Below are 25890 nucleotides of genomic sequence, written 5' to 3' on the forward strand. Positions count from 1 at the left end.
TTCATTCGTATTTTAATTTAATGCGTATTGACTCCATACTGGAACTGAAGAAGACACTTGTGTGGCCTGTGCATTATTTCAAAAATGCAAATGGACCAATTTTCTTAAAGGGACATTACGTTCTGGAATGTGCCCAATTGGGCTACAAAACACGTTTTAAACGAAATGATATTAATTGGAAAGAGCATTCAAAGTAGGATATAAATGTCCACACAACCATCCTTTAAATACTGGACGTTGTTGTATTCTTGCAAGAACAAATTTCGGGGGTCAAAATTATGACTCTCAAAAATTAAGCTGTTGAGTGCTAGTTGTGAACCCTGCCTCACAGTGCATTGCATTCTGCCACCGTGCGAGAAACAACATCTGTGTATTGGTCAGAGTTGTAATGACTCGAGTCAATGACTCGACTCGAGTCAATGACTCGACTCGAGTCAATGACTCGACTCGAGTCCGACTCGAGTCACATCTTTTGGTGACTCGACTCGACTCCCTCATCAGAAGACTCGACTCGAGCGAAGGCTAATAAGACTCGAGTCCCAAAAATAAAAGCAAAACTTTGGGAAAAGTATTTGCAATGACTTACGGTGCAAAATTTATGCTCACTTCGCTTTGCGAATAGCAGTCATGTACAAATATACAACGTGTCACAGACTCCCACCTCATGGTTCTAGAACGCACAAAATACTATCCAGGAACCAGATTTTTAAACACATTTTCTAATTTGCTGTTTCATCATTGGCTTTGGGCGATTTCTTATAAAGCTCTTGGATTCGAACGCTGGTTAAACTTATGGCCTCCTTTTATAAATTTTGGTACATACCGGTAGTGTTCAAATATTCGTGACTAGAATTGACTTGAGCTAAATATTTGACTCGACTCGACCTTTTGACCTAATGACACGACTCGAGTCACTTCTTTAAACTGACTCGACTTGACTCGAGTCACTTCTTTAAAATGACTCGACTCGATTCGAGTCACAAAAATCAGTGACTCGTTACAACTCTGGTATTGGTGCTGTGTGCATTATGTGACACATACACAACGTGTACCATACACTGAATGGATACGGCTGGAAATACGAACACGTATGCCACAAAATGTCCGACGCGACCGATGTAAACCGCCTGTCTATTTGTCCGTCTTTTCTCGGAAACAGTTAAGACATTGGGTTAGTTTCCTTTCAGCTAAACCTTTGAAAAAAGGATAAGTAAACAATCAAAAACAAAATTTTCGGGGAGTTTTGGCCATAATGCCTTTAAGTAATAGTGCACAAACCTGAAGAATCTTTACGTGTTAATTTCCCCCCTATAGTACACCACCATTCAAAGCAGTCAGTTTAGGTATATTATGAATGTCGTTTATTTCTGGTAATGAAACCAAGGATTCCTCAAAAGCGCCCTCGCGAGCCTGAAGAAACACCCATGAAGAAATTAGTTTTAGAGTTGGGGGGGGGGGGGGCCAGAAAAATGTTTTGGAGGAAAACCCAATCCACATGTAGACCACGGCAGGAATCGAACCCGGGCCATAGAGATCGAAGGCGAGGAAAGGATCACTGCACCAACCTAACTCCCCGTATAATCTACTGCTACTTGTTCAAATACACCCAATAACAACACACATTTTGTAAGACTCGTTTGGGGAATCAAATGGAATCCTTTATTTCAAATTTTGGCAAACAACTGATAGAACAGGCGTGATATGGGGGGAAAAGTACTTTCCTGGTAACGTCAAAAAGAATGAAAATATTTGGAGCATTGAATTCCATACCATGGTGCTATATGGGGAGTTTATGTAAATATAATTTTAAGACGTTTGTTTACATACACTTAAAATAATCCACAACGAAATACAACTGAAATATAGGAGGGGAGGCTGACATGCAATAAAATACTCTTTTTTTTTGTTTTTTGCCTTGTATTTTAATTTTTTTTTTTACGATAATTTTATACAATCCAAAAAACAAAATAAAATGTTACAACTATAACCCATCTGTTGATTCTGATGACGCTTCCATGCATAATTCTGTTCCTTTTTTTTGTCTTTAAATTTGCCTCGAAAATGTGCTTCCTATAGAACTGGGAATAAACCACTTCAGTTGTGCATTTTTTAATTAACTTATCCAACCCTTCTATTCATATACGATGTCTGTTATTTCTTAGGTTCTTATAACACTCACTGGCTATTGATGAAATAATAAAAACGCCTCGTAAGGTCAATGCTATTAGAGTCCCTTTTTTTCTTCATTTTTTTCATCTTACACGTACATGTCATTATTATTGTCACGTGCTCCAGGCTCATAAATGTCTACGTCAAAACGCGCGATGTGATCAAACGTCGCTATGCAAACTAACCCAGACTCAGAGTTTCTCTTCTTCTCACTGTAAAAATTGGAAAGCATTTCAAAATATTCCTGTCAGGAAAAAAAATAATAATAACAATATTCACATATTTATAATTACCGTTATTTTAACTATGTATAAAATTTACAGCAAGATATGGTACTGTATTTACAGTTTAACCCAATCGCGGAGTGGCATCGGATATATGGTTTATAATATGTCCAAAAGTAGACAGGCTTACAAGTTTTCCGATTTTGGATCAATCCCCCCCCCCCCAGTAATTTACATAGCATATTTACATGAACTTCACTCTACAACCCCATTCCCCTGCTCTGAAAAGAGAAAACCAACTCAATATCAGTTTTATCTAAATATTAGTGAGTGGTTTTAATCATGGTGATGCTTAACAGTAATCTTAGACTTTTTTTCACTCTTCAAACTTTTTTTGTTTACCACCTAGTAATTTTCACTAATACGCAACTTACAATGCCAGAAATACTGAACATTATGTACACAGTTCCAAATCGTCATAATTTCAAACTTCATGAAAGTGTTTTTTTTTTTTTGGTTAGAATGAACTGCAGATTACGAACCATATATCTCGACATTTAAAAAAAATTTGTCGAAGTCCACTTACTGAAGATATCGATTTCCTTAAGATAACTTTGGTGTGTAAATGACGACGCAATATGCAGGCTTCTGTCCCACTAACAATTTTTGAATAATGTTTACATAATACAAGAATATATAAATATTCATATTTGAAAATGGTACATCGTTTCATATACTCTTACCTCTCAGATTACTGTAATATTAATGTGAAAATGTCACCAATCTTCAGACAGAAAAGCCAACTATCAAATCACTCGCACTTGCATAATCACACATTAACCTCCATTTTTTTTTAAAGAAGTACACAAAGCAAGTTAACACTTAATACCCTAAAAATTCATAATAAAAACATCGACAGCAAAATAAATTTTGTGGTTTTTTTTTTCAGCGTGAACACGTCAAGAGAAATATACAGCAGTTAACAAACAAAGAAAATTTACATCATACTTTTTAAAAATGTTAAAATCTGTACTTGACCAAATACTGGGATTGTGTCAATGAAGCTACATGTATTTCCCATACATAATTTCTGTCAAATTATTTTGGGTCTACTGTGAAATTGCCACTTTTCAGCAATGTATCGTTCATTGAATGTGTATGGTTACACTCAAAAGATAAATCCTTCCCCTCTCGATACAGAATCGAGAATCAACAGAATACAGCTCAAAACTGAAACATATTTGTAACCCTAAATAAACAGGCAAAACCTGCCATAGAGAGTTATAGAACTGTACAGATATTCATATACAAATGTACAACTAATTCAGACAGAATCAGTTTTTTACATGTGCATGTACATGTATGTGTTTTTTCGTTCCTCTCAATTCAGTGTATAACAGTATATGAAGAATGACTACTTTTTGTTGTTGTTTTTTAAGCAACTTACACAATTAAAAAAATTAGAATAAAATTGTGGGGGGAAAATGTGAAAGAAATATTACATAATGCAAACATTTTCGTAACGACAACAAAAATGACATGCATGTACCCACTGGCAAAATCTAACATCTTTTTGCAAAATTCACTGCTCAAGTTGGACAAGATGTGGAATAAACTATCCGGGAAACCTGAATTCAGTTCCATTCCTGCAAATGATGAATAATTTTAAGCCGTGGAAAACACAATAACAGCTGTTATGTTGTGGTGGTGTTTTTTTTTTACAGATAAGTTTAAAATCACACACATTTCCTCAAATAAGTTTGATTTTACATCATGCAATGTGGTCAAAACATTCAAAAAGCACGATTGGGAAAAAAAAAAGTCAGACGTACAAGTATGTTACAAAAGGCTCCTTTTTGCCGCACAAAAATTCTGAAGCAAGTTCACAAAATTTTCGAAAGCTAAAAGTAATGACAGATCAATTTTTGTACTACAAGGTACATGCGTCACATTTGACCAACAGACGAGTGATCTTGAACAATTTCCCATAGTAAATGTCAGGATCATTGCAATTTTAATGCAAGAACAATTGTCCTGAATGCACAATTGAAACATACCATTGATTATTGTATACTAGTATTCCATTGAGTATTTAGTGATTTTTTCCCCAACATTTTAGCATTCATTTTAACTTTTTTTTTCAAACAGGCCTATTGAGCATTTGCCTTCCTTTAAAAATTGATCAAAACTGTTTTCTTTTCATTCTATTTCATATTCACAGCAACACAAACAGTAAAAGTCCAACAATGTAACAGCGAAAATCTCCCATCATAATCAAATTTTGATCATCACGCTTTCACATATACAAAAGAAGGCACATGAGATTTTGTTGAATGTTGTTAATCGATGTGGAAAAATACTGAACACGTGACTTGAACCAAACCACAATTGGGGAGGGGGGGGGGGGGAGAAACGTGCATGGTGAAAACAAATACATGAAAGTTTTATGTAGTTCTAAACACTGTACCAACAGACCAAGACTCTTTATCAAGTTTTAGCCCTGGAATTAGACGAAGGCATGTCATTCCATAAATGTCCGACTTATGTTCCCAAAGATAAGTAGCTTTTCAAACAGACATTGCCTTAAGCAAGGAAAAAACGTCACCCTAACTTTACACATTTTCTTTTTTTCCCTTTTTTTTTCATGTGAATTTATAGGAATTAAAAAAAAAACCACACACACAAAAAGTCAGATATCGGTACATTAATTAACATGTTACAGTAATTTTCAATTACGAGCATATTTGTTTAAATACAGTTTTTGTACACTAAAACTAGTTTCAGCACAAAAAATGCAGAGACTTTTTTTTTTTGCGAACTGATCTGAAAAAAATCTGTATATTTAGTGGAAGCATTAGCTCGATTGGTCACAAGGTTAATTTATCGCTATTGCTGAATTTTATTGACAAAATTAATCTACTGCTGCCGATCAATTTTCAACTGAAAACTACAAGACTTAACCAATCTGAAAGAAAAAATATTCTTAACGCTGCCTTGTTTAATGTCTTTAATTTAATTTTAATTTTTTTTTTTTATGGGTCACAAGAGTACATTTCTTTAATATGTATTTTAACAGCATGACTGTGCATCAAATTTTGTTGGTAGAAACTATGAGTGCCAATATCCTAATCAGAAAAGATAACATTGGTGATTGAAATTGGATGCAAATCTAAAATCTGTATCCGTTTTTAGGAATAGAGTTTTAGTGTTTAAAGATATGCGATCTGTCTCATACATGTACGTGTATTCATTGTTATTCCTAAGTAACAGCAGAAGACATTTTTTTAATTAACGAAATAAATTAATGCATACCTGAGTATTTTAAGTACAAATATGTGTACGCTCATTTCCAGTTGTGCAGTACGGAACTAACGCGACTGTTAACGGGTAACGTGTTCGAATCCTCCCTTATCAACGCCTTTCTAGTGGTCTCAACTTCAGTACCTCAAGCTAAGGGAACCTAACGTTGAGCTGAGGTACTGATCCAATAACGAGAGGTTACGGGTTCGAACCCTCTCTTTATCAAATCTGAAATCCTTTCTAGTGGTCGCAACTTCATCACATCAAGCTAAGGGAAACTGTATTTTGTTAGCAATGTTGAACTAACGTACTGCTCCAATAATGAGTGGTTACGGGTTCGAACTCTCTCTTATCAAATCTGAAATCCTTTCTAGTGGTCTCAACTTCATCACATCATGTGACATCAGTGAAGGGCAACCGTGATTTGTTGATCATGTTGATTTGTTGATTTGTTGATCATGTTGTACTGCTCCAGTAATGAGAGGTTACGGGTTCGAACCCTCTCTTATCAACACTGGAATTCCTTTCTAGTGGTCTCAACTTCATCACAACGTGCGGAGGGAAACCGTAGATTGTTGGTCATGTTACACTAACATACTGCTTCAATAACGAGAGGTTACGGGTTCAAATGCCCTCTACATAACTCTGGAATTCCTTCTTGAATACTTCTTCCTACCACTGCACGATCAACCTCAAACCATTCTACGAGAAAGTTCATTTAGATTGTCAGCAAACGCGCTTGACGACATGCTAATTATGACCGAGGTTGACCAACTAAGCGAAAGATAAAATTGACATCAAAAGCTAGCTGACTTTGACCGCCCCGAGGTTTAATAAAAAAATATCAGATGTCAAACTTACTATAATTTTCGCTCCAAAGAGCTCATGTTCTCATCTTTAGTCAATTCAATCCAGACTATTTCAGTCCATGGCTTGGCGCAAGTTTTATGCAGCAGTACTTTACAGTGCAGTAAAGTGTGATCAATTCTAAATATTTACTGTTTTCAAACTCAATCACATGCATAGGTAAAAAAAAATGCAACGCTTGAACTACTTATATGGTTTATGCAAAATGCTTTAGTATTCATCAAAGAAGACATCAATTTGCAGTTATCTTAGCCTAGTTTCCTTGGAAACATGCTTTCTTTTTTTGCCTGTAGATTCAATAAAAAAAAAAGTAATAACTCAAAAACAAAAAATATCTACGGTCATTTTTTTTTAACAGATGTCTTTTTTTTTTTAAAATTACCCTGTCCTAATACATGATGAAATAAACATTTTACAAACTCCTTCTGGAAAAGGAATTCCTTGGAAAAAAAAGCTACTCAAAACTGATGACACTATCGGTTTCTCTCCAAATTAAAGTGAATGGAGGGGTAGAAACGTCCATTCACCACCAGAGAATTCGAGAAGTACCTCATCGGCAGAGTTTGGCCTACGAACAAGTACAGCACTGCCGGGCAGCACAAGCACGCTACGACGATTGTTTAACATTAAAAACAAAAATCAAAAAGTAAAATCAACATTTCTAAAAATATATCCTTTAATTTTACAAAGCTTCCCGTCCCTTCTATTTTTTTTTTTTATCCAAGAAAGATCCAAGAGCTTTTATCAAGACACTTTGTGTCCAAATCATTGTGCCACTTTCCTATTTACAATCATGGCAGCACCTTATTGATGTTCGTTGATATTCGTCTTTTTTCCTTCTTTTTTTGGTTTATTTTTTTTGGTACAACTGAATTTTTTTTTTTAAGAGTGCAACAAGTACTTCAATTGTTGCATAGACAGTGATGCATAAATAAAGTCAGATAGTTACAATGTACAATCGGCTTATTGCACCCGGTTACAAAAATATACAGTCTGATACGGTTTTTGTCTAGTTGTCGTTTCGTTGGAAGTTGTTCCAGTACGGGCGTTGAGATGTCTATAGACAAGAGAATAAAATGGTTATAGTAATAAAAATGTACATTAAGGCGGTGATGTGGCTTTCATGGTTATTTCAATTAACAGGCAACTCAAAGAGCTTCCGGGGAAACCATTTGAAAAACGTTTCTACAGGAATCCCAACAAGTTTACACGACAAAAGAAATCTTTTTGATTTTTTCGCCTAAGCAATTTTGGTCTCACCAAGTTTACCAAGAGGACCTTTTATTGATACACCTGCTGCAGTAAAATCATCAGGCGCCGTTCCTGCCACGGCTGAGGAAGGCAGCGATATTAGCAATGCAGGGTCTTGGCTTGTCTAGTGTGTATTCCCTCAAGCTTGATTGAGATCTTTCTCTTCCGGTCTTGAACATCAAATCCTCTTGAAAGTGAAGTGTGCAATCACATCCAACCCGTCAACGCACGGAATTGGAGTTGGCATCGCGCCGGGTCTTGTGCTTGAATTTCTTACTTTTGACGTTGTTGTTGTTGTTGCTGCCGCGGTTGTTGTTGCTGTTGCTACTGGTGCCATTGGTTTGATGCATGCTCCCAGAGTGGATCCCACCGCTGCCACCGTGAATCCCGCCGCTGCCACCGTGGGTATTATTACTGCTTCCACCAGCACTACTACTGCGGTATTTACTACCTTGTTGATAGCTGGGCTGGTGGTTACTGTTACGGTACGTCCTTGATGTGACCATATTGGGGGTAGTCCGGTGTGATTGTTGCTGCGTCGTCGGTGACTGCTTGCTTGTGTCATCCTTGGCAGCCACCTTCTCCTTAGACACCGAGATCTTAGACGGAGCTTCCTCCTTTTGTGGCTTTGATTCAGCCGCAGGCTGGTTCGAGACAGCAACAGGTTCTGTCTTGACTGTTCTGCTGTCCTTTTCCTTCGCCGGATTGGACTTGTCTGCCTTCTTGACGCCGTCTTCACTGTGTTGCTGCGGTGTTGGGGGAGCTTCCTCTGACGTTGGAAGAACTGGAAGTGAGTCCACTGGCTTGCGCAGGTCTGGACTGTTGTCTCTGCTTTCCTTGGAAGAACCAGACACTTGTGATGACAGGTCAGAATCCTAAGCAAAAAGAAAATCACAATTGTAGATCAAACAAAAAATTACTAGATAGAGATAGGGTTGTAGTCCAGTCCATCACAAGTCCATCACAAATCTTCCAGGCTTAAAAGGCTTTTTATTTTTAATTGTTCATCCCCTGCTCCTTGTGACCAGACTTGTGCCAACTTGTGATGGACCCTACTTCAACACTGTTTGGAGAATGTTAGAATGGCAATTTCTCATATAGAAAACACTCGGAGATTTCAGCTTTTGGAAACAGATAAAATCAGTTCACATACTGTATCACTAGCACTTGACAAAGCATCCGGCGTTGACATGGATGACTGAAGAGAATTCAACTCCGACTCGGTACCACCGTGCCCGATCAGCCCCACCTCGGTGTTGGCGTTACTGGTATCCTCAGCGGTTTCCCCACCCGTTTCGTCCACAGCATTGTCCACGGTACCGTTGTCCAGGGTGGTGTTCATCAGGGGAAGGGGGGCGGTACTGCCGCCCCAGTACCTGGACGAGGATACCATGCTCGGGGGAGGGGGCAAGTGATGGGTGATGTAGCTGCCCGGGTACAGCATGGGCTGGGGGACCTTGTGGGCCCAGTTTCTGTGGATCCAATGCCGGTACTCGATGACGTCGTCAGTGATGCGGACGATACGACCAAGGATGCTGTGCAGTGGAAACATAGTTTAATAGTTTGTGGATCATTCCAAATATACGGGGTCCACCTTTTTTTCCTGTCCCTGTTACATGTGACATCTATTATTTCATACCTCTGATGCAGATGTCGTCCAAGGGTGATCATGAATAGCAAACTACCTACCCAACAAACAAACAAACTGTTTGAAGTCATTCTTTATGATACTGGGATAAATGTCACACTTTGGACCCTACATTTTTGGAATGACCTATTTGTCAAATCATTACATTGAATCTAAATTTGTCTGAAGATTGCCGAGAACAAATTGCCTCTGACTTTGTTTAGTATCAAGTTAGGCTGTCTTCATCTTTCGGACTCCTACCTGTTCATACATTCCTCCTGGTCTAGTTGATTCAACAAGCCTTGCTTCAAGACACTGTATGCATAGCCAAAGGCCTTGCGGACCTCCAGGAAACCGTACGAGTTCTTGCAAATGTCAGCCCCTGGAGACAGATATCAGAGTGATCATTTTTAAATGGCACTAAAATGTTCATTGAACCTTAAGCCACGGACCGTTTCAAGGTTACTGCCATCTTTGTGATCCCATGGGACTCCTTGAAAAGACGTCCCATCATGGAAAGTAATGATCAGTAAGATGGTGATATCTGTGAAACGATCCATGGACACGACACAACATATGACCACCATTGCTGCCGTGACATGGAGTATAAGTGCACTTAACCTTAACCTTCCTCAATCCTCCAAAGTCATCCAGGCAGTTTGGAGGATTTTGGAGGATTGAGGCTGAATGCAACATACAATTGTGGGGATTTTTGTGGAGGATTGAGGGCACGTGGACATTCAGCTTCGGTTCATTTTGGAGAATTGAGGCTGAATGCATTTTGAACATACCGGTAAGTGGAAACTTTTGGAGGATTTTGGAGGATTGAGGATGGTTCCTAGCAAAAAGGGCCTGTAGAGTTAGGGTGAACCGTAACCCTGCCAGAGGCAACGTAGTGCAACAGGTGTAAAACTCTGTGCAACCTGGCTGCATTGAGTTTACAAACTTCAATGCATGAACTGCTTGTCCAACTGAACGATGCCACTCTTTACACTGTTAAATCTGGTTAGCAACCATAGACTCTGATGCAATTTGGCATTGGGCAATTTTGATCTTGTGGATCTTGTCACACTGGGCAGGCCTCTCACTTTGAGAAGTCTTGCGGGGGGGGGGGGGTTGCATGTTTTTTTTTGCATGGGGAGGGGGGTTCTAGACAAAACACCTCAGGGGGTAGGACTAATCATACTATCCTATACGAAGGCAAAAACCTTGGTGCTATAATATTCCATAAGCTGTAGCAAGTAAAAAGTCAAGTCAAGTCTGTCACGAGCCAATGTGGCCCATCAGGCTGGTGTTTGTCTCCGGTTTCAGTAGCATGAAACGACTGAGAATATTTCTGTTACCCCGGGATGGGATGCTAGTCTATCGCAGGTTCCCATTTATACTGGGTGGAAAGAGCAAGTTGGGGTGAAGTGGCTGGCCCAAGGACACAACACAAGGCCAGCAGCTGGATTTGAGCCCCTGGCCTTCTGACCAGGAGTCACAAACCCTAACCACTAGGTCACACGCCCCACAAACTGTAGCAAGCCCAAAAGCAAATTGAAGAAAAAGTTTCATCTTGCTTACCGGGATTCAATGGATCCTCAATGCAGAGCAAGGAGGTCCCGTAGCCCTGGGTCATCTTGCCTCGAGCATCGTCCTTGGAGAAGTAGCAACCGCCATCCATCACGCTGATCCCCGTCTTGAAGTAGTTGAAGTTGACGCCGTACAGCTCGAAGAACTCGATGAGCTGCACTCCGAGGTTGATCGGCTCTGGCTGCACGTGCATCTGGCGTAGGAGAACCAAGAAAACAAAAATTGACGCAAGTCCCCACGAGTCCAAGACAAGTCACTTCTTGTTCTTCCATTGTTTTTTTGTGACTGGACTTGTGATGTATCTGTGATGGACTCAACTATATCCCAGAGCTTTTCACATGAGGTTTGACAAAAACTTTCCAATTTTGTATCAGCAGGAGTCCAGAAATCAAAGTATCCATCCACCATCTGGGGGGGGGGGGGGGAGGAAGGGGGGTCTCCTTCATGTTTTCAAAAAGCCTTGACGAGAAACTAAATTTCTGTTTTACTCGGCCTAAGTCCAAATCTACAAGTCTGGTACCTGGAGGAAGCTGACTGCCAAGAGGATCAGGCTGTAGGAGCTGATGCCACCAGTCCAGACCTCGTTCAGATCTCGCTGGAGCAGGAACTGCTTCAGGACAAAGACCAGGTACGGCAGGCGCGGATACTGACGGATGAAGTCCTCGATCAGCTTGGCGCAGGCGATGCCCGACCGCATGTTGAAGCTGATGTCCACTTTGACCTTGGTCAGGTCGTCCGTCAGCTTCACGATGGGTACCTGGGAGAAGGGAAGGGGGTCGAGGGTAAGCGAGGATCGTAAAGAACAAGTTAACATTCAAACCAGTCTTTAACACAAGTTTTGCCTTGACACTTTTGCTCACTTTTTCCAAATATTTTTAAAAACATTTAATCCTCTGTCCAGCAATACATTCTCTACAAAACCCTTCAAGTGACAGATCGACTTTGTGCACATGATGTGTAACTCTGAGGTATAGAAATCAGGGTTGTTTAATTTTCGTCAAATAAACCAAAAAGGGAATGAAAAAAAAACTGTTCAATTATATTTTTTAGTTTTAATAAAAACAAGATGTTTTTCTTTTACAGTGTAGATGGTGATTTATTTTCATCTCGTAGATAACTATATAATTGGATGGCTTTGAGGGGGATACAAGAATATATTGCACTCGCTATAACAATATTGCACGATTCGAAGACAAACAAACTGAACTTTGATTTCATTTGGCGAATTAACATTTGTTCCCTGGACCCTCACAAAAAAAAAAAAAAACACATCAACATTTGCTTGATGAGAAGGCATCATTAGGTTTACTTTCTGGGCATCATTAGTATAATTGTTCACCAAAGGTTGAAAACTGCAACAAAAACAATCTACAGGCAAGACGTACTTGGCACGAAACCTTAAAACTGTCAAATCTTTAATGAGGCATCATGCTTGGTATAAATTTAGCTTGAACCTAAAAGTACATGTACATGTAACCTACATGTACATGCACGCAATCATCAGTCCAAACAACAAACTTTGTGTCTTTCATTTAAAAACTCCAGGACAAATAACATGCATTTGTTGTAAATACTTGAAGATGTTTGCAGGTTTTCAATTTCGATCAAAGGGCATCAAACTTTACAGAGAAACCAATGACTCTTGTGGATGGAAATATGCAATCACGTTAAAGTAAAAAAACTTAATGCCTCTTACTGTGCACAAATTTTGGTATTCAGGACATATTTCAAACACTGAATCCAAAATGTTTGGACTCACAAAATGCTGGAATTTCGGTGGATTTTCAATGTCCCCCTTGCTGAATGACACCAAGAATGTCAAGAAAAATGCACAATTGACTTTAAAGTTGGCCAGACTTTACTCAAACATTAAAAACCTCAGCCAAAAGATGTTGAATAAATATTTGTGTACTCGGTACAAAGTAAAACCTCAGCGCAGGCCTAGAAATCAACAAAAAAAATCCAGGTTTGTTATAATACCGTCTTTGTGCAATCCCCAGTGGATCCGACCCACGTCCCCACCTCAGCACTATAAATACATCATAAGGCCGAGAGAGAAAAAAATTGTGTGTTTACGGTTGGAAAAACGGTTAGGTTTGAAAACAATTTTATTTTGTATTTTTTTTTAATGTTCATGTCATTTTTTTATACCTTCTTTGTTTACTTTAACCCTTAAAACCTCCTCAATCCTCCGAAGGTTTTGGAGGATTTTGAAGGATTGAGGATGAATGCAACATACACTTTTGGAGGATTATGGAGGATTGAGGGTACATGGACATCAGTATCGGTTGATTTTGGAGGATTGAGGATACAACGGTATTTGAAGAAATGGATGATTTTGGAGGATTTAAGCTGAATGCATTTTGAGAGGCAGGGCTGTTGGAGGATTCTGAAGGATTGAGGCAGTGGGTATCCTCCATTTGAACATACATGTAAGTGCACAATTTGGGAGGATTTTGGAGGACTGAGGATGGTTCCTAGCAAAAAGGGCCAAGGGGGGTTAGGGTTAAGGTAACTTCAACAGTTAACCTGTTTAATGTTTGATTAACAATTAACACGGGGAAAAAAATGCATAGGGAAGGCTTTTTATTTTCAAAATATACTGTATTTCTAATTTTTGTCCAAATGTGGCAATTAAAAATCTGAGGTCGGAAATTTGGTCTGAAAAAAAAAAACCCAGGTAGGCCGGGTTACGGTAAACACACAATTTTTTTTTTTTTAGGCCTAAACAGACCAGGGATTTAGTAGCACACGTGTTAGTACTCACCGACGCTTTGTCCAACACTTTGATGGAGCCCATCTCGGCAATGTGGCTCTTCTCGAGCTCGTTGCCGATCCTGAAGTAGGGGCAATCCCCTAGGTCCCCAAACACGACCAGGTCGATATCACTGCGGGAAAGGGGGGGGGGGGACCAATAAAAAAAGAAACACAAGGGTTAATCTCCAGGACTTTTAGGCAGGCTTTCAGGTACTCTGGAATCACTTTTCACATTTTTAAGGGTTCCATTTATTTCTATTTAAACTACATTGTACATCCCGGATTACCCCTAACCTTCCCAAATCCTCCAAAATCCTTCTTGCATAAGTGGAGGATTTTGCAGGATTGAGGCTGTATGGCAAAAACATGTGGCTGATTTTGAAGGATACATGTATTGTGTCATGGTCTTAGGCCCGACCTTGTGTTGTTTATGCCAAGCCGTGCATAAATTTAGACCTAGATTACACTTGAAATCCTCCCCACTGCTCCAGGATGTCACTGGCTCAGCCTTAACATAATGACAGTGATTGCTGGAGGCTTTTGCAGGATTGAGGCAGTGGTCACCCCTCCAAGGAACACTATCAATAAATAATGGATGATTTTGGAGGATTAAGGCTGAATCCTAGCAAAAAAATTCCTTGAGAGTTAGGGTTAAAAAAAAGTATGAATAAAGAAAAATTACGACGGTTGATCTCTAGGAATTATTTCTAGGCTATTCGGTATCATGGACTTACTTTTCCTTCTTTTTTGTCTGTGTTCCATATATTTACAATTACATGAACTGAGATGTACAATGTAGGTCAACGCATAATAACTTGAATAATCTATCATGTAGCAGTGTATATGCTACATGTACGGTACCATAGGTATACTCTGACTTGCCACACACATGGCTCATTCTTTGTGGGGAAAAAAGGCCTTTTGATTTGCTCGGTACGGACTTAATAAGCCCAAAATAAAATGCTAATTTTATGAGCTTTATTGTGAACTGATTTTGTAACAATTTGGTGCAAATGCCTCAAAAAGGGCACGAAACTTTGTTATTTAACCTAACCCCCCAGAGTTGTTTACCAAGAACCTTCCTCGCTCCTACAAATTCCAACACAATGGTAAACTGTACATGAAAACTGTTGGACTCTGGTTATTGGTGGTATGCCTGACCCCATGTAAAGCGTAATCAGTTTACTTGTGCAGTACTCACTCCAACAGATTCCAACAAACCCTGGAGTTTGACTGGATGGGGATTGTTGGGGTTAATTAACAATAAACATGTGAACATATAAATATAAAAAACCTTGATTTTTGACAGAGGAGTTCGTCAAAAAGTGAACAATACTTTGAGTACGTTGTTGCACATCCACTACTGTAAACTTGGTGGTGTGTTTTGTTATGTTAATTCATTAACAAGGAATGCACAAAAGGACCAATCATGCGTTTCCAACCCTGCTGCACAAAAGCACACACCTCCAAGATGGCTGTAGTGCAAATGGTCTATAGTATTAGCAGGATGACATATACATGTACATGTACATGTGCATCACAATGTAACACAGTACAGGTACATCACATGCACAGTACATGTAAGCTATCAAGACCCCATCAGGAACTCCATGTACATGTACACATGCATACATGTACATATTTATCTACACAGCTGTGCATTGATTACAGAGCACAGTATGCAGAAGGTTACAACTTCATGGATAAAGTCCACAGTGTGCTGCTTGTATAATGTACATCATTGCACAGTCTGCACAGTTGCTATATTTACACATATGAAGATCAGTGCAGACGCATAGCGTGTGTTTATCATAAACTTTGTTGAGCTAAAAAAATATCAACTATAGTAAACAATTTGGACATAAATCCAATCCAACACTGAAATCACTGCACAACGTACGCAGGCATGCAACTTGGATTTGGAAGTAACAAAAAAAAAAAAACTACAAAAAGAGGAAAAAGCTTTTAGAAGTAAACAAGAGGAAATCAGCTCATCCTAGGAAAAGTTGCATGTTTGTGTACCGGTGCATGTACATGTATGTAAAGTTCTACACATACAAAAAGTTGTAACATAAAACGGACCCATTCATTTACAAATTATAAAAATGTGGGGTTTTTTTTGCATGGTAAAATGGATAAACTTTGATGGATTTTGTGTCTAAAGGCTTTGCCACTCTACTTACATGTTAAGTATGTAAATGAACCATGTACCAATTTTATTTGAAAATACCATACAAAGAATGTGCCATTAGCTACATATCAATAATGCGGATTCCTTAAGCCCCGCCCACTACAGTAACACACGTGGCCAATATGCAACAAGTAACACACTGTATGTTCCAAACGCGTGCGTCATACGTGCACACCATGGATAAAGAAATATAACATTTACATGTAATACTATCTTGTATACTATGGTACATGCATACATGTCAGCATTTAGTACACGCATGTCAGAATTTAGAGCACACATGTCAGAATTTAGAGCACACATGTCAGAATTTAGAGCACACATGTCAGAATTTAGTACACGCTTTTCAGAATTTAGTACGTACGCATGTCAGAAGTTAGTGCATGCATGTCAGAATTTAGTACACGTATGTCAGAATTTAGTACACGCATGTCAGAATTTAGTGCATGCATGTCAGAATTTAGTAAACGCATGTCAGAATTTAGTGCATGCATGTCAGAAGTTAGTGCATGCATGTCAGACATTAGCCCCAACCTCCCCAACTCCATCAAAATCCGTCCCCCAAATTGGTGGATTTTAGGGGACTTGGTCCTGCAGGCCTGGCTTGACTAAATATTGTTGGAGTATGATGGACTTGGGCCTGGAAGCCTGAAGCAAAGCAGGCATTGGAAGCAGAAAGCTTGATGGATTTTTGCGGACTTGGTCCAGTACAAGCGGTAGGGAGTAAAAGCGCTACTGTGAATGGTCAATATATGGTGGGCGGGGCTTGACGGATCGTCTATTTAATGGGCTAATTTGGACTTTGGAGGATACTATCATCCCCAAAAAAAAAACCCTAATGGTTTAGGGATTAATTCTAATGTCATTCTGAAAGAGTACACAAATGTCCATCCTGTTCAAACTGCGCTGTCATGTTTGTACATGACAGGCCAAGATCCTCTCACCCCGTGTACTCGACAGGAAACTGCCCAGTTTTTAGATACTCTGACAGGTAGCATGTATGGCACGTACATGTACAGCTCTCTGATGGAAACCCAGGGAAAAATGAACACTTCCCAGCTATCACTTCCTCCATGCATGCACATCCTAGTATTGCAGCTACTGGTTTTTGCTATCACTCATTTTGGTGCACAATATAAGTTTGATTCAAGGTAATTTAAGCCCAATTACCCCAAAATCCACCTGACGTATGACCTGTTAGCGCAAAATGAGCTTAAAGGGAAAATACAACATTTGCAAACATCAAAAAATAAAACTACCAAATCATTTTGAAATACCTTGCTGGACTGTTAGTGAATGACAGTGTAAAGCATCCTGTAAAATCATGGCATCTGGTATACTGTCATTTTCAAGAAAAGTGGTATTTTTGTATCAATTTCCACCGTTGGTCGGCTGACCAGCGTTGGAAAAAACTTTTTTTTTCTTCAAATACTGGCCCCAATTGACCATCGCACTTGTTTGCAATCGATTACACACCTATGAACGGGTACAAGCCAGCTAGACTGGTTCCCTGACCTTACAATTCCCCAATGTATGTAAACTGCTCTGTTTCTTCTTATATGGAGTCAGGGAACCAGACTACAGGAAAATGATTGTTTTTCTTGGTTTTTATAGCATTTTCGAACCCAAAACCTCAAAAAAGTCAGTGTAACTATATTTGCTATATATTCCCAACCCCCCAATTCCATCCATTTCTGAAAATTACAACAAAAGCAAATGATGTTTATTCCCTTTAAAGTTGGAAATTTGGGGTAAGGCCTAAATTGGATGAGGTGGTACATTTTGTTTGTTTTCAGTTGAACTTTAATCCGTAAATCCTATTTTACCTTTCCCCGCTTTTCGGCTTCATCAGACATCTTTAAAAACTATTTCACCCTGTCTATAAGTGGACTGTTCATTCACTGTACATTACACAATTGTATGATTTTTAAATGCCATTTTCTCCAGAATCAGTTTTACAACTTCAAATAAGTCGGTGGTCTATATTTCCACTACTCACTCAGTACCCCTTAATGTTGTATACCATTGGAAAGCTCTTGTTCTGCAGAATCCAGATATACAAATATCTCAATTCCTAAAAACTCTTGACTTTTAAGCTCACTTTGTGATGACGGATATATCAAACACATGTTGCCACAGTATTTTGAAACATGCAGTATTGCGCTTGCTAAGTCCCTTTTTACTGGAGGATTGACGTCCCAGTTTTGTTCGCTTGCAAAATCCCGCCCAGGCTGTTAGATTACGGCTGATTCAGGTAGCTTTCCTGTTAAGCTTCCAGAGTTATTCGGCAAATTGACATACCTTTTTCATGTAAATTATGAAAGATTCTAGTATGTATACTGCACATGTTTGTTTGGCTTCAAATTAAGAAGGATTATCTTTGTGTCACATGTAACATTTTAAGGATTTGTCATCTTATTATTTTACTTAATATTTCTGTGTTTTTTTCACTGTTATTTAAAGCACAACGTGACAATCTATTAAATTCATTAAACGACAAAAGCAACTGAAGCAGTGAGTATTTGGCCATTACTGCTTTACCAAATGTTTCATTTTGTTTTTGTTTTTTTAACTTGCAGCAATTCCTAATGGCAAATGTACATTTCACCAATTAAAACCGTTGAACAGTGCAGTGGCAACAAGTGAAGAATTGACGTCAATGTCATGGGAATCAACGATGCGCTGTTCTTTTCTCCTCTTTGCGCGCCCGACTGAGCACTCTGTGGACTGGAATGCGCAATTGTTATCTATTAAGAAAACGATAACAAAGCGGACTCCAAGGCGACTGCCGCACCAACGATCAGTCTCATGAGTCAAAGCTTCACTGGCTCTCTGACTCACTCGGTTGGTAACCCAAGTACACACAAACAGGCTTACCATTACTATGATCTGGGCAAGTTATAAAGCATACTCGAAACTCACCTGGTGGGAAGATACAGCATTGTCCGGTAGCTGCCATAGATTTCCACCTGAAAAGCAATGACAATGAACATTAGTCAACGATTTGATGACCCTAGAAAATTTAATCATATTTACTCAACTATAACAACAAACAAGTTAAAAAAAACCCTGTAAAACACAAAGAACATTTAAAATACTTTTTGGATGTTGAGTTTACCCTTGCTAAGAAAACATAACTAATAACTAAAGGACATGATTCCAGTCTCTACAAAATGTTTGATAGTTTACTTCAACACACATTGTTTTCCCTTTTTTCTTAAATTTGTTCACAAAGATGACTAGAATAACTGAAAACAATAACTATGTCCAAACAACTACATACATACATGATAATGCCACCTGAAGTCATTGTGACTTTAACTTTTTAAACCTTGTTAAATACCCGCGAGTCATGAATTGTTAAAAGATAATCTTTAAACCTAACCCTCCCAAATCCTCTTTGCAAAATGGAGGATTTTGCAGGATTGAGGTTACATGGCAAAGGTGTGTTGCTGATTTCGAAGGATGCACTTTGTCAAGGTCTTGGGCTGGACCTTGTGTTGTTTATGCTCAGCCGTGCATAAATTTAGGCCTAGGTTATACTGATGTCACTGGCTCTGCCTCAACATATTGGCAGTGAGTGTCGGAGGGTTTTGCAGGATTGAGGCAGTGGTCACCCCTCCAAGTACCAAATTCAAGAAATAATGGAGGATTTTGCAGGATTGAGGCTATGTGCTATTTTTTACATGGAGGCAGTTGGAGGATTTTGCAGGATTGAGGTTGCATCCCAGCAAAAATGCCTAGGGAGTTAGGGTTTAATTGTACAGAAGTTTCATTTTCATGGACTTCATAATTTTCCAAAATTTCCTCTCAGTAGGTTGGCATACACAGGGCTAAAATAAACACTGTATGTTACCAACCCACAAGCAGTCATGTAGTGTACATAGCCATATATGCACAGGTCTGGACAGTGCTCAGTGCACGTACAATGTACGTACGTGTACATGTAACCGTTCTGTCAATGGTTAACGCTGCACCCACTTCATGTCATTTCTCATGTAGGGGATTTCCCAAATGTGCAATACACAAAATCAGCACAATAGTGTTTTTCTTATCGGTCGCTATATAGTATTTGGTATGCACTAATGTGTATCATAATTAGAATCCTGACAAAAAAGGGCATGGAAATTAAGCATACTTTGATAGCAAAAAAACTTTACTGTTGAGTGATACAAAGCATGTGAATCTACTACGCAATATTCTTTCACTTAGCAGCTACATCAGATTTGTCCTGATCTTAATTTATTCTGATGGTTGAGGTGCTTTAGGAAAAAGCCGCCTTTCGTTTTATTACAAAATAGAAATGGCTAGCAGTAGTACAATTTTAAATTATTAAACTTCCCATTTAACAAAATTAAAAATTCCACTAAAACTCAGAAGTTGTTCAACATTTATTTCTTACTTTGGTGTTTGAATTTGGCGTCGATGAAATTCATCAAACAGATAGTCTCACACAGAAACCTCTAAACTATGATTTAACCCTCCTTTTGTTTGATCAGTCGCAGACAGTCAGAATTTCAATCCTGTTCCCCTGCCATGCCTTTTACACAGGCTAGTCACCAACAGTCAGATCATATTTCTTTGTAAGCACTGTGACATCAAATTTCATCAACAGATGAAAGAATTTAAGCAGGTGATAGGTAGGCACAGCTGGCATATCAATCACCTTCATTCAAAGCATAGCTATATCAGGTTTCATAACAATCACAGCCAGTCAATCCCGCTTTATGAAGGCAGGGAGCACTCGACTGTTATATACAGTGAAATTGCCAGCCAGAGAGGGTGGGTTTTAATCATCTGTACAAGCATGCACATTTTCAGATGAAAAAGCCCTTAAACCTAACCTTCCCAAATCCTCCAAAATCGTCTTGCTTTGGAAAATGGAGGATTTTTGCAGGATTGAGGCTATAATGGCAAAAATGTGTGGTTGATTTTAGAGGATGCACTGCGTCAAGGTCTTGGGCCAGACCATGTTTTGTTTATACTCAGCCGTGGATAAATTTAGGCCTATATTATACTTGAAATCATCCGCACTGCCCCAGGATGTCACTAGCTGTGCCTTAACATACTGACGGTGATTGCTGGAGGATTTTGCAGGATTGAGGCAGTGGTCACCCCTACGAGGACCACATTCAAGAAATACAAATGTCAAGGATTTTGGAGGATTGAGGCTGTATGCAATTTCTACATGGAGGCAGTTGGAGGATTTTGTAGGATTGAGGTTGCATCCTAGCAAAAATGCCTAGGGAGTTAGGGTTAATTAAAATAAATATATATGATGTTTTTACCCGAGCCTCTGGCCAGATGTTCTTGACGATGCCTTCTATTCTCTGCACCACTTCTCTTCGCATGAGATGCTCCTCGGCGCGGGGTAACATGAACAAGTAGAAATCGTGAATCTCACGACTCAGTCTGTGTATATAAAGTGGAAAATATAAATATACAAAAATTGACAGATAAATTTCATGGTAAATCTAATGTCTGAGAATTGTGGTATACAAGACATGAGTACCAAGTCCATCAAAATCCACCTATAGCAGGGGAGGGTTTGTGGATGATTTCTGCGGATTCGGTCCTGAAGCATTATGTGAAGCAGAGTCAGTGATGGATTTTGGAGGACTTGGTACTGGTCTAGGTAAAACTAAGTAGGGAGTTTGGGTTAAAACCAATTTAACAGATGCCATTACTTTTAGTTTTAGGCCTGTGCGAGTAGTGGATTTTCCTACTCGAGTTTTCACAGAGAAATAACTCATGATTTGTCGAGTACTTGCAAGTAGTTCACTAAATTACCATAAAAACAAATCAAAATTGGCATAAACATTACTAAGAAGGAAGTTACTACGAATAAAAAGCGTGGAAGACACACCACATTCTTCAGCACTGAGATATATCCTTACTTTGCAAAATTTTGGCTCATTTTACTTGAAAATGTATTTGTTGAAAGTGCTAGTGGAATCCCAAGGAAACAGATGGAGGTAGTGATTCCTTTATTGCGGGGGACGTATTAAGACAAAAGACAAGTTTGGCGCAGAAACCGCGAGCATTAACTTTTTTTAAGTCAGGACTTGTAAACGAAAATTGATACTCGGGAGTACCTACTTCTACTGGCGCCAGGATGAGTACTCGAGTAGATGAAAAACCATGAGTAGAACGACTACTCGCACTACTCGCAAGTTCTCGTGTACTCGGTATAGTCGCCCAGCTAGGGGAAATTATATCTTACAGATTTAGTTTGTTCATCCAGTACAATCTCTGAGAGCTGTTGTTTGAACTAGGTATACAGAGTATGCATAGATTTATATGCATTTTAAATGAATTTAACAAAGAAACCCCATCTGACAGGCACCTTTTGAGGGTGCATACATTTACATAATACTAATGCATATTCATTATGGGGCAGGCTGGATCATTTTGTATGCGAGCCATTGAGGTGGATGTTTCATAATCTGCCAAGTGACAGGTCACGGTTATGTAACATTTACAATTCAGTGTGTTATCTTTTGTTGTTAATCTGAACGCTAGAATGCTTTGTCAGTTTTTGATAATGAGCAAAACCTGATAAAAATTCGTAGAAATGGCTTGTATCCGTGTACACAGTGAGTCACTCAGTTGCGACAAAAAAAATATGACAGCATCATGCCATTCCAACAAAATGCTAACGATCCAATTAGCAGAAGTAATCCCAACAAAATCTGTAACATTAGTATGTTCCATGGGCAGACAATGTATTTGGGTCAGTTTCTACAATGTACTGTATATCTATGGTATCTCATATCAGCAAATTATTCATGTTTTACAGCACAGTAACAAGATGCATCTAGGCCTATGTAGTTCTGATCTGGGATTTAAATCTGGATGTTTTAAAATGCGATTGGAATTCCAGTATGCGAATTGGAATATCCCCAAATTTGCTCCACTGTCTCTGATTGTACATGTAACTGCATTCACTCGCAAGTACCAGTCTTGATACATGTATGAAAAGCCTGCCCATTTAAAATCAGAGAGTTCCCACCCAATTTTTTGGAAAAAAATGTTGTAATCCGATGCCACTTTTTTCTTCATATATCATCTCAATGAAGGTCAGTCACTGCAAAAACAATGATAAGACATGAATCTGGGACTGAGAAACATTTCCAAATTTGTTAGGAAATTTTCTTTACTCTCTACAACTACTGAAGTGGCGTCAGGTTGCAACATTTGATTCCCATTTTATTCCAACATTACAGCTCTGGACAGTGTTTTTGTAAAGGCCCAGTGGTCGCTGAATCCAGTAAAATAAAGCCATTCATTCGGAACGGGATGGCATTGCACGCAGCACTTCACCCGTCACTTTTTGCTGGCATGACTGTGGGCTGGATAGGTACTTCCGGTAAAATTGGATAACCGTTATTCAGTTTGAAAAAAAGTGGGATAAATGGATTTTCAAATCTCTGATTTCTCTAACCACCACAAGTACAATGGGTTACCCTACAATGTATGTCATTTTCTTTGTTACAAACGCAGCTGGAAATGTTTCATAGCATTAGCAGTTATGCTTCATGCCAAATCTTATGTTATTTACAATAAAACAATCTAGCAATTTCATTATTAAAAGATAGTGGATATTTTGCCGGAGGTAATGACGGCAAACTAACGATTACTAAAGGTTTGCCGGCGGCAATCCATATCAACAGAGGGCGCTGTACTCTTTAAAATAGGGCTGAATTATAAGATGTATTAAATTCCCACAAAAAGTTGTGTAGCACGTTTGGTGTAGTGGTTAAGCAAAGGCTTTATTAAGTGGGATGACTCGCATTTGATTCCAACCGCACCACATTTTTAAGTGTTTGTTTTCTCATCCCCAAATAAATAAGAATATTCTTCTTTTATTATTTTAACATGTCTCAAACATTTTTTGCAGAGTATTACATTGTCTTTTTCAGATTTGTGGCTCTGGAGGATTTTTTTTAAAAGGGAAAAAAAGTCCGAAATTATAAAATGGTCTGAATCCCATCTTGTGAATACGAGGTAACAACGATAATTTTGGCATGGAGCCAGGCTAAAACTTGTCACCGGAAAATGTTAAAGTACAAAAAAACAGTAACTGCGCATGTTCAGTGCATATCCGGCAAACTAACGTTTACAGTAAAGGTTTGCCGTCTCCGGCAAAATATACACTGCCTTATTAAAACTTTTTACTCAGTTTCCTCCCAATATCTTTAGTGCATGGACTATTTTAATTGCATTTTTAATTTATATATTTTGTTAACAATAACAGATGTAGGTAGGCCTAGTAAGTAGTAGACCTATATGCACAGCCTGCAGCCACAGGTCTACTTTATTTTTAAAATTTAAAGTTTCAATATATGCTGCAATATCCCCCGATTCATTTAAATAGGGTTTCAACCAACAGGCAACAACTTAAAAACTGGTCAAAATATTTCACTTTGGAACAAAATTTTCCAAACAAAACAAAGTCAAATCCAAACAAAACATGCAGGGCATTGTTGACATGTCATTGTCAACCGTTTCTACTTTGAAAGATTTTCCACAATATTTCCTCAAGTAGGCCTAGTCTAATTTGTTAATTATTTGTATTTCTGCAGTAAGAGAGAATGGCCATCATCAAACCGTACCCAAGTCCGACATTGTGGTTAGTCAAGTCCGGGTACGGTGACCCGAGTTGATTGCCAACATTTCGCCTTGACCACCACGGCGTTCCGCCGTCTCGAACCTTGCCCGAACTGTTCCAGTCGTAGGTGCTGGCTAGATTGTCTTTCCGCCGCTTGTTGAACAAATTATTGCTGCTCACGTTAGTCCTTTCCCCGTTGTGGTAGCCGTGATTCACGGCTGAACGTTTCGTGGCCAAATCGACCCCGGAGTCCCCGTGCAAAGGGATAAAATCCTGGGTGTCCCGAGAGGGGAGGGTACGAGTTCTGGCATCGTTATCGTGCACATTCCCATCGCCATTGGCCGATTTGCCGTCGCCCATTTGAAGGTCCCGAAGACTCCGGGTAGCGCTGTTGAAAATGTTCGTCCAAAGTTCCGTTGCGGGTCCAAGTTGCTCGGGCTGGTACCAGGTGCTTCTTGGATCCATCCAAATGTCCTCACGAAGGTGAAAGCTGGAAGCAACTGGAAGGCAAATTCGGCGAAGATTTTGCGGCTCCAATCCCTATTTCCATTCGGCAGACAGTCGGCAGATGTTCTTCACCTTTCGAATTTACAAGATGGCGACCGCAAATGAATAAATACCAAAATTTCAATATTAATAGCATGTCGTGAATATTCATCATGTTATCACAGACATGCGCATGCGTACTCTCTCACGAGCGCAAGGTTGAAAATCATTTGCATGACAATCAACGAGCACAAAGAGGGCGCTATTAAACAAGTCCGTAAAGTTGACAGGGATATTACAAAACCTCGGCTTCGTCTCTTCAGATTTGGCTTCAAAAGATATTTGGCCTTTTTTGGGGGACTACATCTCAAAGTGGGTACACGTTTTACCTCAAAACAAAAATATCCTTCAACATAAGGCTGAGGGTAACAGTATATCTATATGGTTTGGTTATTAAAGGATTCTGTAGCCAGAGATGAAGCCGAACTAAAAACAAGGCCGGGGTTTTGAAAAAGTCTACTGTATAGTCGTCAGTTGAACATTTTGTATCCAATTTCCAAACCCTGGTAAGATATTTTGGAACCCCAAACTAAATTATGAGATTATGTTACAAAAGCCAGTAGTGATAAGGATTGAAGAATATCCCCCCCCCCCAAAAAAAATATCCCAAGAACACAAAATTGATCAACAATAATCTTTCATATTATCAAGGACAACCCAAAGAAATAGGACCCGAGTCCAATTTTGGTTCAGATGCATTTTCTGTTAATATTTGTAATAAACCGAGACACAGAAATGTATAAAAATATAAATACATGTACATGTATATAAA

General features: G+C 39.0%; 1 protein-coding gene across 1 annotated transcript; it reads right to left on the bottom strand.

The window, feature by feature from the left end:
- Positions 1-3317: 3317 nt before the first annotated feature.
- On the bottom strand, positions 3318-25197 carry LOC119739231 (terminal nucleotidyltransferase 4A-like). The gene is made up of 9 exons (XM_038214086.1): positions 24577-25197; positions 21250-21373; positions 18884-18930; positions 13781-13901; positions 11534-11770; positions 11005-11206; positions 9700-9820; positions 8965-9346; positions 3318-8686 (listed from the first exon to the last, which is right to left on the bottom strand). Exons 1-9 carry the CDS (start codon positions 25035-25037, stop codon positions 8033-8035), a joined length of 2349 nt encoding a protein of 782 aa, XP_038070014.1. The 5' UTR covers positions 25038-25197; the 3' UTR covers positions 3318-8032.
- Between the last annotated feature and the right edge of the window lie 693 nt (positions 25198-25890).

This window comes from Patiria miniata, unplaced genomic scaffold (assembly GCF_015706575.1).
Source record: "Patiria miniata isolate m_02_andy unplaced genomic scaffold, ASM1570657v1 HiC_scaffold_30, whole genome shotgun sequence".
NCBI lineage: Eukaryota > Metazoa > Echinodermata > Asteroidea > Valvatida > Asterinidae > Patiria > Patiria miniata.